This window comes from Ambystoma mexicanum, chromosome 8 (assembly GCF_040938575.1).
Source record: "Ambystoma mexicanum isolate Mex_15411 chromosome 8, UKY_AmexF1_1, whole genome shotgun sequence".
Classification (NCBI taxonomy): Eukaryota; Metazoa; Chordata; class Amphibia; order Caudata; family Ambystomatidae; genus Ambystoma; species Ambystoma mexicanum.
The window spans coordinates 400,634,156-400,651,386 of NC_090929.1; the positions used below are offsets into that span (position 1 = coordinate 400,634,156).

Genomic DNA, 17,231 nt, shown 5'->3' on the forward strand with positions numbered 1-17,231 from the left:
TACTAGAAAATCCGTAGCATTTTTGGAGTCTTTTCTATTTACCATAGCCTTTTTGTCCAACCCGTCCCAAGACTTAATCCACAATAAAAATAATTTGAACTACAAACCCTGTGTGTCACATGTGCCATTGCTCCACAACCAAGAACAAAAATGGGTTCGGTTGCCCAAAGTGACCGGTAGCAGATAGGGGCACGTATGCAAGCAATCAACAAAGAGAAAAACTGCTACCCAAAAGTGAGAAAAACATTGGCTATATTAGTCAAAGCCGAATGTATTCACCCAATCTTAAATTGTAAATGAAAATTGTAAATGAACTATCCAATCATCGGTATGAAACACCAGAAGGAGACACATAGAAAGCCAGACGGGTAATGTAGATTAAAGTTTATTTAAGAATATAATTTTGCGCATAATATGAAACAAAAAAAGGACCATAACACAATAGGGGAAATAATAAACAGACAATTTTATAAGTACAGAAAATAACCCAAACTAGTGAATTCTGCAAAAATAAAAAAAATATGGAAATTGTTATTCATGCCTAACTCAGTATTTAGTTAAACATTCTTTTGTCGTGCAACCATGTACGCGCATATTTCTAACTCATGTGTGATTGAATGTTACAAGGAGATTGTTATCATGGCCACATGGCAGGATTCCATTGAGTTATGGAAGAGGAGTATTTTTCTTTTTTTCTCTCTTTCTTCCCCCTCCCCCTTTCTGAATAGTAACATGCATCAAAAGTAAAGAAATCCTTTGGATACAAAGTTTCTATGTATGCAGTACTGCCTGGAGAGATCCTTAGGCAGGGATGATTTAATTCTCACACTTCAATCGGAGGTATTGTGTGCCAAGAGTCCTTGAGATATGAAGTTAATCCTGCCAGGGAAAGTGCTAGGACAGAGATAATTTCCACCTCACTCTCAAATCAGAGGTATCATATGCCGATGCGGCATAGGGAAAAAAAGTAAATGAGAGACGTCATTAGTAAAGGGTCCCAATTGCAGATACTAATCGGGATGGATAAACGCCCCCTTACCCCAAAAGCGTTTCGGCGGCAAAGTTGTGAAGATTCAAAATGGCAGCCTTCTTCAGGGCGAAAATAATAACCCCACAGGGGCTCAGAGTCCCTTTCCCCTTGCACACGGACCTCCCACGGCCACAGTTATCACCAGGGCTGTCCTTTAGGAGCATTAGTATCAAGAATCATAAAACTTGAGGGACCGAGTCCAAACAGAAATTTCGCTGTAGTTGGAGTGTATTGAAAAGATGACATGTATTTCCTGGTGTCAAAGTGTGGAAACATCCCAAAAAGGCGAGTTCCCAAACTTTCTATCTTCACGAGCTATCAGGTTCCAGTGGAAACGCTGTTCCCAAACGGTGCCGTCAGATGAACAAATAGTTCTCCTGCACTGGTAAGTAAGCAGTCGTAATGCTGCTCCGCAACCCCACAGCGCTTACCATGGTTTGAAAGCAGCAGATGCATAGATTGGCTTGCGATGCAGTGATGCTTACTCGGTTTGGAAAGCATTAGATGGGTGTGATGAAATGACTACTACTCTGCAGGAGTACAGGTATAGGTAATGGTTTCTAAACTCCTACTCAGTCTCACACTACTACTAACCCTGCAGTGATCACAATCATAATGGTGATACAGGCACAACAAAACTGGCATACCGCCTTCATCCTTTAGGGGGCAGACTATACTCTTTAAGAGGTGTGAGCCAGGAAGGTAGCATCCAAATAACCATAGTATGTCTAGTACCAAAACAACAGACATTTCCAATCAATGTTCTGTAACAAATAAGGCTTTAATTAGACTAAAAGGACAGACACATTATGAAAAACACTAGCAGATCACCCCTGTAATAAAAGGCAAAGTGAATGCAGACTTTAGGTAAAAATGGCACTGGCATTGAGAACAAGGGTCTTCAGGTAACAGTCTCATAGAAAAGTCAAACAATTTCAAGAATATGTCTTTTAAGGTATAATGTGGGGTCTTAAATTTACAAAGGCCCATAGAACAAGACCACAGAACAGAAACACTCTTAGATACCATATTGCTTTCTTTCAGGAGCTCGACAGATTCGAGACAGGTTTCTGGGAGCTTTCAGGTACATTGAATCGGGTTTGACTCAGTGAAGCTGGTTTGACGGCATGCCGCAATGAGGTGCAATTCCACATGCAGCAACGGTTCAAGTCTCAAAGAATCGTGGGACAAGTAGCAGTGTTCCAATCCAGCAATTTCGAAAGTTCGTTTTTGATTCATGAAAGCAGCGATTTGAGTTCAGTGGCAAGCTGGCTCGACTGTGTCCAATGATGCAATGCGGTTTGACAAGCGGCAATGCCTCAAGGCCCAAAGAAGCTTGGAACAGGCAGGCGATGTTCAGATTGGTGCATCTCGAAGATGCATTCAGAGGATTTGCAGTGGCTCAATGGAAGAGAGAGCCACATGCAGCTTCTTTTGATCTTTGGGTTGCTGATGTACTTGGTCTCTGAGGAAAGGTGAGTTCAACTTCTGCCCTTCCCAGCTTGAGGGTTTGCCAGTGATACTTGCAGGCCTGCTTCTTCAATAGACAGAGTCCAGGGTAGCAGTGTTTCAGCAGCACTCAGGCCTTTTCAACAGCAGATCACTTCAAATGTTTCCCTGAAGCATTTGCGAAGAAGGCCTGTATCCTCCTTATAAATCCTTACAAGTCTCCACTGAATCTGAAAGACACTCCATTAAAGATGTCGCCAGGATGATTCAGTTAAGAGGGGTTCTCATCCCTTCATATTGTCATTTTACTATAGTGGATTAGTCCATTCAAAGCCATCTGTAAGGGGCCAATCCTTGCTGCTTCAACAAGGGTGTTGTCTTCTGACATCAGCTCCCAGATTGCCTTACTTCAGGAAGTTGGGAGGGTTCGCAGGAAGGAAGTGTTGCCCAGGCACTTTCAAGATGGCAGGAGCATACTTCTGTGTACAAATCCTCTCCCTAACTATGCTATGCTTCCCCCTAGCCTATCTGCTTGAGATCAAAAACACTTCATTGATTGTCCCCCTGGTGTGACTTCACATTGTGTTGTAGAGATGTCCTTAAAGTATCTAGCTCCCGACCTACCACATCTGGGCATGTGCTATCCTCCTGGGAAGGTGTCAAGCCTTGCCAGCAGAGGAAAAAGGGACACACAGTGCTGAGCCAAACATCTGTTGTGTGTGAACCCTCCAAGCCCCAGACCACCATACACAAAGGGCGCTAGCAGCTGCAGGAGTCACAGGAAATCAGTTTGACATTAAAATGACATTATATCTGGGTTTTGGCATTTATAACTCAGTTCCCACATTTGCCAATATCAAATTAGATCTAGTTTTAATTCTACGTTTATTTTTTTCCTGCCACCAGGCCATGGGGATACACAGTTCTATATGGTTTAAATCATGGGTGCCCACTGTTAAAGGCAGCCCATGGCTGTTGGAATGAATTTGGTTACAGCAAGCTTTATATTGCTCTGTGGCTGCCCTCACAGATGGCATTCTGTCACAGTGGGTACCAGGGGCTGTGAAGCAGTGGACGCTTCCTTGAGTTAGAAAGCAGTGGATACATACACCAGGTTAAGAATCTGCAGATGGGTGCCAGGGGCTGGGAAGCAGTGGATGCTTACGGGGTTCGGAAAGCAGTGGATGCGTACCTGGGTATGGAAAGCAGCAGGGGCTTAACAGGGGTTTCCGAGGTCAATTGTCATTTTGAAGGTTTGACTGGATCTACTGGATCAAGTTTTGTTGATATCTCTTTCATGATTGTGCAGGTTCAACATTTTTTCGTTCAGGTTTACTTTTATTGGAAGTAGTTATGAACTTTTAGATCAAGTGACAGAGATGGTCTTAAAGTGTGTGTTAGTTTATTAGTTGTAGGACTTACATTTGAGACAGACAAGACATGTATGTGGTATGTTGCCTTATTTCTTTGGGTCTTAGTACGAATCTGCACATAGTGGAGTGACAAATGGAGTTCTCCCCTGTACCCTGTCATGTTCACAATATGTGGATTGTGGGTCTCTTTTGGTAACTCGGTTGCTATACCTGGAGATGCATACATTTTTGTTTTTCTATCTGGGTTCCTCCTCATGCTGCTGCCACTTGTTCGAAGTTTGGCCGGGCCCTTTCTGCTTTGCAGCATTATTCATTTGAGTAACACTAACATCTCTAATTAGCAATGCATTGAACAATCGGCTTGGTTCGTGGAAGCACACAAAATAAAAAACTTGGATAAAAGGAAATGTCCCCACTAGATTATGGGGAACCCAACCATAGGAAAACAAGCATTGGCAATGCCAACAGTTTTGGCTTATTTGTAGGCATGGGAAAGCCACTTGCCAGGCACTGCCCTAGTGGTAATAACTGACCGATGATGGTAACAGCTGCAAAATGGTGTGAGTACCTGTGCATATAATAGCGGTGCCTGGCAAATGCCTAACACCTATACACAAGCCAAAACTGTTGGCTTTGCCTGTACTTGTTTTTAATAGGACTTCAGCGAATTACACACATTGGGCCTCATTACGGGTCGGGCGGTCCGGAATTAACAGTGGCGGTAAACCCGCCGCCACTGTTAATTCCGGACTGCCCGATCCCGAGTCCTGCAGGCGGGAGGTGGCGTTCCCGCCAGGTCTGACCTGGCGGGTTGAACACCTCCCACCTGCAGGCGGACGTGGAAACACCAGCACCATTATGAGATGGTGCTGGTGTTTCCACTTCCCCATTCCCATTGAGTCCTATAGGACTCAATGGGAATGGGGATTAACACATTTCCGCCTCCGTGACTCCCGGGACACCGGGGCTGTAATGCCCAGGTAATTTCGGGAGTCACAGAGGCGGAATGGTAATACGAGTCCGGCGGTAACAGGCGGTTTTACTGCCGCGGTTACCGCCGGACTCGTAATGAGGCCCATTGTGTCTAAACACGAGTTGGTTGGTAGCCCTTAAGTGCCGCAGTAACGAGATTACCACAGCATTTAAGGGCTGGCCAGATCACGAGTTGGGTGGTAAATGGGCTGTTTTACTTCCAGCATTTTGCTGGAGGTGAAAATCCCATTTAGCGCCGTTTTCGGCCCAAGTACCGCGGGCTGTATAAGTGCACGGTATTTCCGCCGAAAATGCCCCATTGCTTCCAATGGACCCAATGGGGACCATTAACGCCGGACTGGCCGGTGGTAACGCTATTACAGTTGGGCGATATTATAGCCGGGATACCGCCCAACTCATGATGAGGCCCATAGTGCTTATAAATCAAGGGGCTGAAGGCAGATCTGGTTAAGACATTTTTATTACACCAGTAGCGCCTTTACGGCTCCAATTAAATCATTAACTTTCAAAAGATTGCTTTGCAAAAACACTGGCAGGCACGTTTGATTGTAAGGCTTGAACAAAGTAGCTCAAGCAGATCCTAGGAGGATGTGTTTTGGGCAGTGAGTGGCAGGACGTGAATAGGAAAGGCCATAGGGATTGCCAAGGGCAGTCAATGGGAGGGTAAATACCCATTCAACATCTACAACCTTTGTATCCCTGCCCATATGCCATTTCTCAGCTGCCTGTACACTAATGCAACAGTTTCGGCTTGTAGGTGGCGCTTCAGTGCCACTTAATAGCTACAACAAAAACATGTAAGGGACACTTCTTAGGTGCTGCGTGTGCACATGTGGCATGCAACACCATCAGTTCTACAGGTAATGTTCTCAGGGCACTTCAATAAGGGTTATTTTCATCACACACTTTTGTGGTCAGATGCTTTTACACAATCTTCATTATGAAGTATGAGGAAACAGACGAAAGAACACGGCCAATGCATTTTGGACAAAAGTCCACCAACAGGCCAGCTCTGATATCCACATAAATAAAAAACACGTGAACAACTCCTCTAAACACATCTAAAATGAAGAAAAGGCATTTGTGAACTCATTTCACATGTGAAGAGACAAATGCAGTCACAGCGTTGCTGTACAAAGCTCGTCCAAAGGCCCCCCTTTATGGAGAGTAGGCCCACCCTGTCAAGAAACCCTGGCTGCACAATTGGTTGGGATGCAGTGGGGGCCTGCAACGTTTTTTTGAAAGCAGTGAATGGCCAGCAAGGCTTTGAAATGTTAGGGGGTATCTGCCAGAATTATTCGACATAGTGAATACCCAATAGGGTTCTGAGAGGAAGCTGCAGTGCAAAAGTCAACCTGGGAGAAGGCTGAAGCCATTCCCAGCAGGCAGAGTCCAGAAAGAGCTAAAGTAGGCGACCCTCAGGTTTGCTGACAATTCCTTCTAGAGTTACATCCTCCAAACTCCCACAAAAGTAGCGGGGGCCGAGCTGAAAGCCTTGCTGTCACAACAGGGACTGGGTTAAAACACAAAACACTGAACAGCAAAACAAATAGCTTGAGTAAAACGCAAAACTAAGATTTTCCTAACATGACAATGCTATGGAGCCAAGTATGGCCACTTTGTAGTTGGGACGAACAGGGAATGAAAGTCAAAAAGGTTAAAATTGTCAAAATGTTCTGTTGTTTCACTAGAAAAAGGTCTTGTTTGAATAAGTGCATACTTGTCCTAAAACGAGTAGCAGCAAGAGAAATGCAAAAAACGTTCACAGAATTCAATGGTAGGAGCGATTAGATAAAAAACATACGAAAGAAAGAGGTCTTTGTTAAGTGGACCAATGGCAAGTTTACATTTTGGCACGCTGCCCTCTAATTGTTTGTTTGTTTGTTCATTTATTTATATGGCGCACCGGACCAGAAGGTATTAGGGCGCAAGCATTACAGGTATATTCTCAGCTTAGTTACAGTTCAGTACATTATTTACATTATTATACACATTGTCATCCAAGGGCACAGTGAGTGAGTAAATAGAGACAGAGTAGAATTACGACAGAGTTCCAGGTTGAGAGATTTTTGTAGTAGTTACCGGGTGTCGGTTATTGGTCTTTGTTCTTAAGCCATTGGATATAGTTATGCCTAAATTGGTGGTAGGTTTGTGGTGCTCCGACGGAGGATGGTAGTGTGTTCCAGTGTTGGGCTGCTTTCACCTGGAATCTATTGCCGCCCATTTTCGCTCGCTTGAATCTGGGAACAGCGAGCAGGTTAGCATTGCTGTTTTTAGTGTGTCTGTTGGGCGTGTATCTGGTTATTCTGTCTGTTAGATAACAGGGAGCTGCGTTGTTAAGGCATTTGTGGGTAAGGGAGGCTACCTTAAGCAGGATTTTGTCCGAAGTAGTGAGCCAGTTGTGTGTTCTTCTGGTATTCGAGATGTGTTCTCTTTTAGGGAAGCTAAGCGTTGCTCTGAGGGCATAGTTCTGAAGAATCTGGATTTTATTGGTAATCTGTTTGTTAGCGCCTACATAGAGGGAGTTAGCAGAATTGGCAGACAATAAGTTCCAGCACTGAATGTCCACAGAGAAAATAGTAAGGGGGGCTGGAGGAGGGCAGTAGTGGGCTGGGAAGCATTTGCAGCTCCAGTATTTTGGGATGCAGTGGTTGCTCATCAGAGGTTGTGACACAGTGAATGCCGAGTGTTTTAGCAGTGCATACTTTCAGTGTTTGGGGTGCAGTGGATGTCCCCTAGTGTCTGGGATGTAGTAGAAGCCTCTGAGTTTGTAGGATAGACTAGATATCCTGAGTGTATTTGATGCAATAGTTGCCCCTCAGTTTTTCGGATGCAGCGAATGTTCCAAAGTGTTTGGGATGCAGTGGATGCTTTCATGAGTTTGGGATGCCGTGGGTGTCCTTGGGTGTTTGGGATGCAATGGTTGGCCCCTAGTGTTTGGGATGCAGTGTAAGCCTCTGAGGGTTTTTCGATACACTGGATTTCCCTGCGTGTTTGGGATGCATTAGTTGCCCCCAGTGTTTGGGATGCAGTAGATGTCCCGTAGTGTTTGAAATGCGGGGAAGCCTCTGATTGTGTTCGATACACTAGATGCCCCTGAGTGTTTGTGATACAGCAGTTGCTGATGAATGTTTGTGGTGCAGTGGATGTCCCCTAGTGTTTGAGAGGCAGTGGAAGCCTCTGAGATACACTGGATATCCTGAGTGTTTGTGATGCACTAGTTGCCCCTGAGTGTTTGGGATGCAGTGAATGTCCCTGGGGTTTGTGATGCCGTGGATGGCCTCCGAACGTACGGGATGCACTGGATGTCCGACTGTGTTTGTTGTGATGCAGTAGATGGCTCCAAGGGTTTGGGATGCCGTGGATGTCCCTGAGTGTTTGGGATGCAGTAGGTGCCTTCATGAGTTTGGCATGCTGTGGATGTCCTTGAGTGTTTGGGAAGCAGTGGATGTCCCCTACTGTTGGGATGCAGTCGAATCCTCTGAAGGTTTGGAATACACTGTATGTCCTTGAGTGTTTGTCATGCAGTAGTTGCCCCTGAGTGTTTGTGATGCAGTGGATGGTCCTGGGTGTTTGTGATGCAGTGGATGGCCCGAGTCTTTGGGATACAGTGGATTTCCCTGAGTGTTTGGGATGCGCTGGATGTCCCCCAGTGTTTCCTGTGATGAAATAGCCCTCCAAGGGTTTGGGATGCCATGGATGTCCCAGAATGTTTGTCATTCAGTAGTTGCCTCTAAGTGTTTGTGATTCATTGGATGGGCCCTAGTGTTTGGGATGTATGACAACTCAAAGGTATTCATCCATTCTCCCCAGGGGGGATATTCCCCCTTTGAGGCTAGGGAGGTGAGCCTGCCCCGCAAGACCCTCCCAAGGGGTCTCCGCAAGTGGGACCTCTCTTGGAGAGAATCCCCTTAGCGGATTAGAACTCCCGTTCCTGTGAGGAACTCCAAAAGCTACCCAGCCTAGTAGCATACATAGCACTAATTGCTACCAACACTAATGTTCCATATACCTGTTTGGCAGAAGGTAATGCTGGTAATGCCTGAAGAGGAGAATATCTCTTTAAGTGAAAACCCAAACGTAACTAGGACGAGTGGAGGATGCTGGAGAATCAGAGAGTATCCTACGGCGGGGAAGTCCCTTATGCTAAACACGCCTGGAAGAGGCAGACCAGAGATTAGTCGCAGGAGCCTGAGAATTTCAACGAGCGGCTGAAAGCCAAAGTGGGTTGCTGGGAGCCCAGTATTTCTTACAACGGGAGATACATTGTAAGGCAGGAAAGCAGAGGTCCTGTAGCAGGTGGTGATGAGACTACGTCCCGGCCATGGTGGGCAGGGCACCCAACAGAACATGCAGAGACCATCAAGAAAGGCAACTGGAAGCGTGAGCAGCTACTGAACAGTGAATCCCGTATACGGCGTAAGAGAAGCCGAGAACAGGAGAACAACAAACACAGAGAAGGAGAGTGCCATTGGGAATGTGAGCAGCTTCCCAGCAACACGCTCCATGCATGGCAGAGGACAGCTGAGGGCGAGGGCACGAAGAAGAGAAAGGAGGAAAGACCAAGTACCGGAGCAGATCACCATAGCAAATGCAAGAGACAGCAATGTTCTCCAACCAGCAGAGAAGTAACAGGGAGAACATGAGGGTAACTGGGCAATGGAAGATGAGACGAGGGACTCGTCCCAAGACTTAAGAAGATTTTCTTCACATAAATGTATGTAATTGGAACTGTATAAAGATGAGTAAGAAGAGATTATTAACCCTGGCTTAAAAGCCTATGAGGACTCCAAATCAAAACCTAATAACAAAGGGAACATATTATGTGAGCAAGAAGCTGCAAAAACAAGTGCAAAAAGTGGAAAGCAAGAGAGAATCCATAAGTGGGGAAATTCAAAAGGGAAAGAAACCCCGCCCAGGCTGAGGAAGCCTGGATCAATGGACTGTGTGAGTCCTGAAAATCCCAACCAAGTGAGGAAGTATCTCAAGGAAGGTTTCCATAAATACTTCACCAAAGAGAATATCAACCCCCAGAGTGTTGTGAAGGAAATACGGTTTCTAATCAAGCAAGTAATGAGAGACTATAAATGAAGGTCCTACATGATAAATACTAACCAGATAAAAGACATTGATTGAAAGAGGCCATCGGAAAGACTGTCAGATCAGGAGAATCAAGTCAATCTCCAAAAATCATGTAGGTTTAGTTGTTAGTGGTAGGGCTGGGATAGAACTAGCTTTGGACGGAGGACCTTTCTTTCTTTGGGACTTCCTGATGACAGACAAGCACCTTTAGTTCCTTTAGATAGGTAGGGAAACCGCTTTAGAATATGGAAAGCTAGGACGTTTTCTTATCATTTAATAAAAGTAATTTAGAAATGTCCTCAAAGAGCCAGACTCTTTCTTCCGACCCACCACACATGTGCTCATCTTTGGAATGGAGCGGAAGTCCTTATGGGTTTTGTGAAGTGGTAGATTCCTCCAATGTAAGGGGTGACAGTCCACCAGGGTTGGAGTATTTTGGGATGAAGTTCATGATGATCACCAGAAAGTGTGGCACAATGGTTGCCCGCCGGTTGTGAAAAGCCCACCAGTGTGATAACTGAAGCTCACCTAGTTTTTGAAGGGCAGCATATAATTCCAAATGTGAGATATTGATGCTCACTAGCGTTGTTTGATGTGTCGGTGCACCACTCAGTAATCAGTAGTTGTCAGCAGTGTTTTGGGATTTAACATTTGATCTTCGTGGTTGGGTTGCAATATCTGTTCACTGTGTCTTACCTTTGAGGTCTCAAGCTCGTTATACAAAAAATCCAGGGTAGACATTGATCACAGGGGGACAGCAATAGTCAACTAACACACATTGCCATCAAACTGTTAACATTTCCCCCCCTTCATTTTCAGAATAAAATTGTGGATCAGTGCGAATCATTACAGCTGAAAACCGCGAGCATTGAGAAATACATGGCAGACGTGCTTCCTGGGAAGAACCACAGCGTGGCAGTAAGTCCCAACTTCTCCTTTGGGTTTTCAAGTTTCTATATCCCGCAGTTGTCATCTGCATGACCCTCACTCATGGGGCTGATGCCCCTGAAGGATACGTCACTGTGTGATACCACGTTGCTTCGGGGTTCTTCTTCGAAGGGATCAAGGGAGTGGTAGGAAGAGGTTTGAGAAGAGGTCAAAGCTGTGATTGGCAATGCAGGGACATCATTGTGTTCTTCAATATACAGGATGCAATCAATACAATTGCCAATGGCTTTAATTCAACATTGTGGTCTTTTTAAGCTCCACGGCGCCTGATCACCATTAGATGACGTCATGAACAGATTTCATCCTGCAATTCCAAAAGGGCTGAAGATGCATCTCTTTAAAGAGAATGCATCTCTTGGATTGATAATCTACATACCATCCCCGATCCCGATTCTATATTTATATTTATATTTAAAATGTATAACGCACTACTAAGGCCAAAAGGGCATCTAGGCGTCTATCTTCCGTTCACTCCCTAACCTTGATCCACTGCCTGCAACATTCTGTATATCCTCCCTCTATATCAGTCTAACTAGACCTGGGGGAGACAGGGAATTCGGTACGACGTTCTTTCATCGTCAGGCATTTCAAAGCCTGCAGGTTGAACGTGTTTGACAGTTCATCAAATTTTGGGGGGAGGGGGGAGTGTGGAAAAGGGCAGCTAAGTGGTTTGGGGGGGTTGGGTATAGTTAAAAATAGGTGCATGACGGGGGGATTTCGGGGGCAGGACCACCCCCCCAACAACAAAAAATGTGATGTACTGTCAAACACGTTTAAATTGCAGACTTTGAAATGACTGTCGATGAAATGACATGGAGCCAGGAATTCCTGCGTAGGGCCGAGCCTGGGGAGCCCACCATGGGCCCAGCCAAGAGCACAGCCATATAAATCCCGAGGGTGGGCACCAGTGCCACATTTATTTTTTCCTTTTTATGTATTTATTTCCATTTTGCCCGCACTGTTGCAGCTCTTTTCCCGGACTGCAGTGATGCAGGAAAAATTTAATAAAATGCACAACTAGAAAAGAAAATAATGGTGGCAAGGGTGCCGCAGGGAGGGCACCAGGACCGCCTTTATTTTTTTCACTTTTTGTGTATTTTTTTCAATTTGGCCTATGCCACTGCAGCCCTCCTGCCAGACTGCAGCTGTGCAGGCAAAATCGAGGAAAGAGGAAGGCATAGGGACGGAAGGGAGAAAGAAACGTACTGCATTGGTATAGTTAGACAGTTGCGAAGTCTGTCGTCGTAGGTCTCCCGTCTCCTGTCCAGCCGCGTCATAGGAACAGCCTTAGGCAGCTGTTAGGATAAAAAGGGCAAATGCCCCTCCTCTCAGCCTCTTTAAGACTGCTCCGTTGACTTCTTGGTGGGGTCCTGCACGCAACAGTGCTTTTTTTCTTTTCCTCCTTCGCCTTTCCTCGAAGCAATGTGGACTGGACACTGGGCAGCCATGGTGGGACCCGTGGCATCCGGAGGTACCAGCTCAAAACAAGGGTTGGTCTGGAGCCCCCGTTTGAGTCCAGGCCAGCCGAGGCCTCGCCCATCTCTAAGTCTAACCGTATCTTACTAGTCCATCCTTCTAATTGTATCCATATTATTTAATACAATCACTGTATCGCCTCATTGCACATCACTCCAGTGCTTCCCAGCTAGGTTCACACTACATAAAACTCTATGCATTTATGCATACATGCATACAACTGTATACCCAGTTTGAGACAACGATTACATGTTGTGCTTGAGTGAGAGATGGAATTTACATGCAAACAAATATGTCCTGGTGTTAGGAGACTTGCCAGCTTGACATAGACATTAGCACGCTCCCATACCTTATCAGCTTGGCTGAAGAGTTCATGGTAGCAGTTCTGTTATTCGGAAGAGGGCTTAGATCTCAGGGCAGGGGACAGATTACGTGAGGCCAACACAATGTAGACAACACAAAGTCACATCCGCACACCCCCTGGCATCCTCTCGTATGTCTTCAGGCAGAGTCTGCTATTCTCCAATCACATAATGAGTGTCAAAGGTTTTGCTTAAATGACTGATATTGCTCTAAATACCCCCTGGATAAGATATCCATTATTGTTTAAACAGGGTTATTTTCATGATCAAGGGCTGTTAAGAAATCGTCCAACCAACAGTGAATTGGGCAGTACTGGTATCAAAAAGAAATACAGAGTCTTATTCTAGTGGATGCCAGAGTACAGCACGTTTTAGCCCCAACTCTCATATCCTTAATGGGACTATGCAGGACAGAATTAACAGTGTCAATGATATGCCTGCTGAGTAAAGTAGCACCGGATATAAGCGGTGTGTGTTGCAACTGCATTTCCTCATGGCAAGGCTGGTTCACCAGTGCACTGTGTAATGGCTCAGTCCTCCATTACCTGGTAAAGGGCCCTGCACTGTGAAATTAAAAAGGCTGGATGCAGCAAGACACAGGGCCAAAAACATCATATTATTTGTATGTAGTGTACAGTCCTCCTGCTGCCTTTAAACCAGAGTTATTGTGCTTCATACATTTTAAAATAACAACATAAAAATTACATATCAGGTATAAAGGATGGGCAAAGCAATAATGAATTGCAAGGTGGCATACAGAAACGCCATATTGAAAAGTAAGGTGGCATACTGAAACGCCATATTGAAGTGTAAAGTGACATACTGAAACGCCATATTGAACAGTAAGGTGGCATACAGAAACGCCATATTGAAGTGTAAAGTGACATACTGAAACGCCATACTGAAGAGTAAGGTGGCATACAGAAAAGCCATATTGAAGTGTAAAGTGACATACTGAAACGCCATACTGAAGAGTAAGGTGGCATACAGAAACTCCATATTGAAGTGTAAAGTGACATACTGAAACGCCATACTGAACAGTAAGGTGGCATACAGAAACGCCATATTGAAGTGTAAAGTGACATACTGAAACGCCATACTGAAGAGTAAGGTGGCATACAGAAACCCCATATTGTAGACTAAGGTGACATAAAGAAACACTATACTGAAGAGTAAGGTGACATACAGAAACGCCATATTGAACAGTAAGGTGGCATACAGAAACGCCATATTGAAGAATTGAAGAGCAAGGTGACATACAGAAACGCCATATTGAACAGTAAGGTGGCATACAGAAACGCCATATTGAAGAGCAAGGTGACATACAGAAACGCCATATTGAAGAGTAAGGTGACATATAGAAACACCATATGGAAGACTAAGGAGACATACTGAAACGCCATACTGAAGGGTAAGGTGGCATACAGAAACCCAATATTGTAGTCTAAGGTGACGTACAAAAACGCCATATTGAAGAGCAAGGTGACATACAGAAACACCATATGGAAGACTAAGGAGACATACTGAAACGCCATACTGAAGAGTAAGGTGGCATACAGAAACCCCATATTGTAGACTAAGGTGACATACAGAAACGCGCCATATTGAACAGTAAGGTGGCATACAGAAATGCCATATTGAAGAGCAAGGTGACATACAGAAACGCCATATTGAAGAGTAAGGTGACATATAGAAACACCATATGGAAGACTAAGGAGACATACTGAAACGCCATACTGAAGGGTAAGGTGGCATACAGAAACCCAATATTGTAGACTAAGGTGACGTACAAAAACGCCATATTGAAGAGCAAGGTGACATACAGAAACACCATATGGAAGACTAAGGAGACATACTGAAACGCCATACTGAAGAGTAAGGTGGCATACAGAAACCCCATATTGTAGACTAAGGTGACATACAGAAATGCCATATTGAACAGTAAGGTGGCATACAGAAACGCCATATTGAAGAGCAAGGTGACATACAGAAACGCCATATTGAAGAGTAAGGTGACATATAGAAACACCATATGGAAGACTAAGGAGACATACTGAAACGCCATACTGAAGGGTAAGGTGGCATACAGAAACCCAATATTGTACACTACGGTGACATACAGAAACACTATACTGAAGAGTAAGGTGGCATACAGAAACGCCATATTGAAGAATAAGGTGACATACAGAAACCCCATATTGAAGATTAAGGTGACATACAGAAACGCCATATTGAAGAGTAAGGTGACATACAGAAACACCACATTGAAGGCTAAGGTGACATACAGAAACCCCATATTGTAGAGTAAGGTGACATACAGAAACACCATATTGAAGAGTAAAGTGACATACAGAAACGCCATATTGTAGAGTAAGGTGACATACAGAAACACCACATTGAAGACAAAGGTGACATACAGAAACGCCATACTGAAGAGTAAGGTGACATACAGAAACGCCATATTGAAGAGTAAGGTGACATACAGAAACGCCATACTGAAGACTAAGGTGACATGCAGAAACGCTATATTGAAGAGTAAGGTGACATACAGAAACACCACATTGAAGACAAAGGTGACATACAGAAACACCATATTGAAGAGTAAAGTGGCATACAGAAACACCATATTGTAGAGTAAGGTGACATACAGAAACACCATACTGAAGAGTAAGGTGACATACAGAAACCCTATATTGAAGAGCAAGGTGACATACAGAAAGGCCATATTGAAAAGTAAGGTAATATACAGAAACGCCATACTGAAGAGTAAGGTGGCATACAGAAACACCACATTGAAGGCTAAGGTGACATACAGAAACGCCATATTGAAGAGTAAGGTGACATACAGAAACACCACATTGAAGGCTAAGGTGACATACAGAAACCCCATATTGTGGAGTAAGGTGACATACAGAAACACCATATTGAAGAGCAAGGTGACATACAGAAACGCCATATTGAAGAGTAAGGTGACATATAGAAACGTCATATGGAAGACTAAGGAGACATACTGAAACGCCATACTGAAGGGTAAGGTGGCATACAGAAACCCAATATTGTAGACTAAGGTGACGTACAAAAACGCCATATTGAAGAGCAAGGTGACATACAGAAACACCATATGGAAGACTAAGGAGACATACTGAAACGCCATACTGAAGAGTAAGGTGGCATACAGAAACCCCATATTGTAGACTAAGGTGACATACAGAAACGCCATATTGAACAGTAAGGTGGCATACAGAAATGCCATATTGAAGAGCAAGGTGACATACAGAAACGCCATATTGAAGAGTAAGGTGACATATAGAAACACCATATGGAAGACTAAGGAGACATACTGAAACGCCATACTGAAGGGTAAGGTGGCATACAAAAACCCAATATTGTAGACTAAGGTGACGTACAAAAACGCCATATTGAAGAGCAAGGTGACATACAGAAACACCATATGGAAGACTAAGGAGACATACTGAAACGCCATACTGAAGAGTAAGGTGGCATACAGAAACCCCATATTGTAGACTAAGGTGGCATACAGAAACGCCATATTGAAGAGCAAGGTGACATACAGAAACGCCATATTGAAGAGTAAGGTGACATATAGAAACACCATATGGAAGACTAAGGAGACATACTGAAACGCCATACTGAAGGGTAAGGTGGCATACAGAAACCCAATATTGTAGACTACGGTGACATACAGAAACACTATACTGAAGAGTAAGGTGACATACAGAAACGCCATATTGAAGAGTAAGGTGGCATACAGAAACGCCATATTGAAGAATAAGGTGACATACAGAAACCCCATATTGAAGATTAAGGTGACATACAGAAACGCCATATTGAAGAGTAAGGTGACATACAGAAACACCACATTGAAGGCTAAGGTGACATACAGAAACCCCATATTGTAGAGTAAGGTGACATACAGAAACACCATATTGAAGAGTAAAGTGACATACTGAAACGCCATACTGAAGAGTAAGGTGGCATACAGAAACGCCATATTGAAGAGTAAGGTGACGTACAAAAACGCCATATTGAAGAGTAAGGTGACATACAGAAACACCACATTGAAGACAATGGTGACATACAGAAACACCATACTGAAGAGTAAAGTGACATACAGAAACGCCATACGGAAGAGTAAAGTGGCATACAGAAACGCCATACGGAAGAGTAAAGTGGCATACAGAAACGCCATATTGAAGAGTAAAGTGGCATACAGAAACACCATACTGAAGAGTAAAGTGACATACAGAAACGCCATACGGAAGAGTAAAGTGGCATACAGAAACGCCATATTGAAGAGTAAGGTGACATACAGAAACACCACATTGAAGACAATGGTGACATACAGAAACACCATATTGAAGAGTAAAGTGGCATACAGAAACACCATATTGTAGAGTAAGGTGACATACAGAAACACCATACTGAAGAGTAAGGTGACATACAGAAACCCTATATTGAAGAGCAAGGTGACATACAGAAAGGCCATATTGAAAAGTA

At 44.2% G+C, this 17,231-nt stretch overlaps 1 protein-coding gene across 2 annotated transcripts in view; it reads left to right on the top strand.

Moving 5' to 3' along the window:
- The window catches only part of BSPRY (B-box and SPRY domain containing), a 191,505-nt gene that overhangs the window by 25,209 nt on the left and 149,065 nt on the right, over positions 1-17,231 (top strand). For both annotated transcript variants that reach the window (XM_069609895.1, XM_069609894.1), the window contains exon 2: positions 10,747-10,845. In XM_069609895.1, the coding sequence (XP_069465996.1) occupies positions 10,747-10,845 (99 nt within the window). The remainder of the gene's footprint in view (positions 1-10,746; positions 10,846-17,231) is intronic.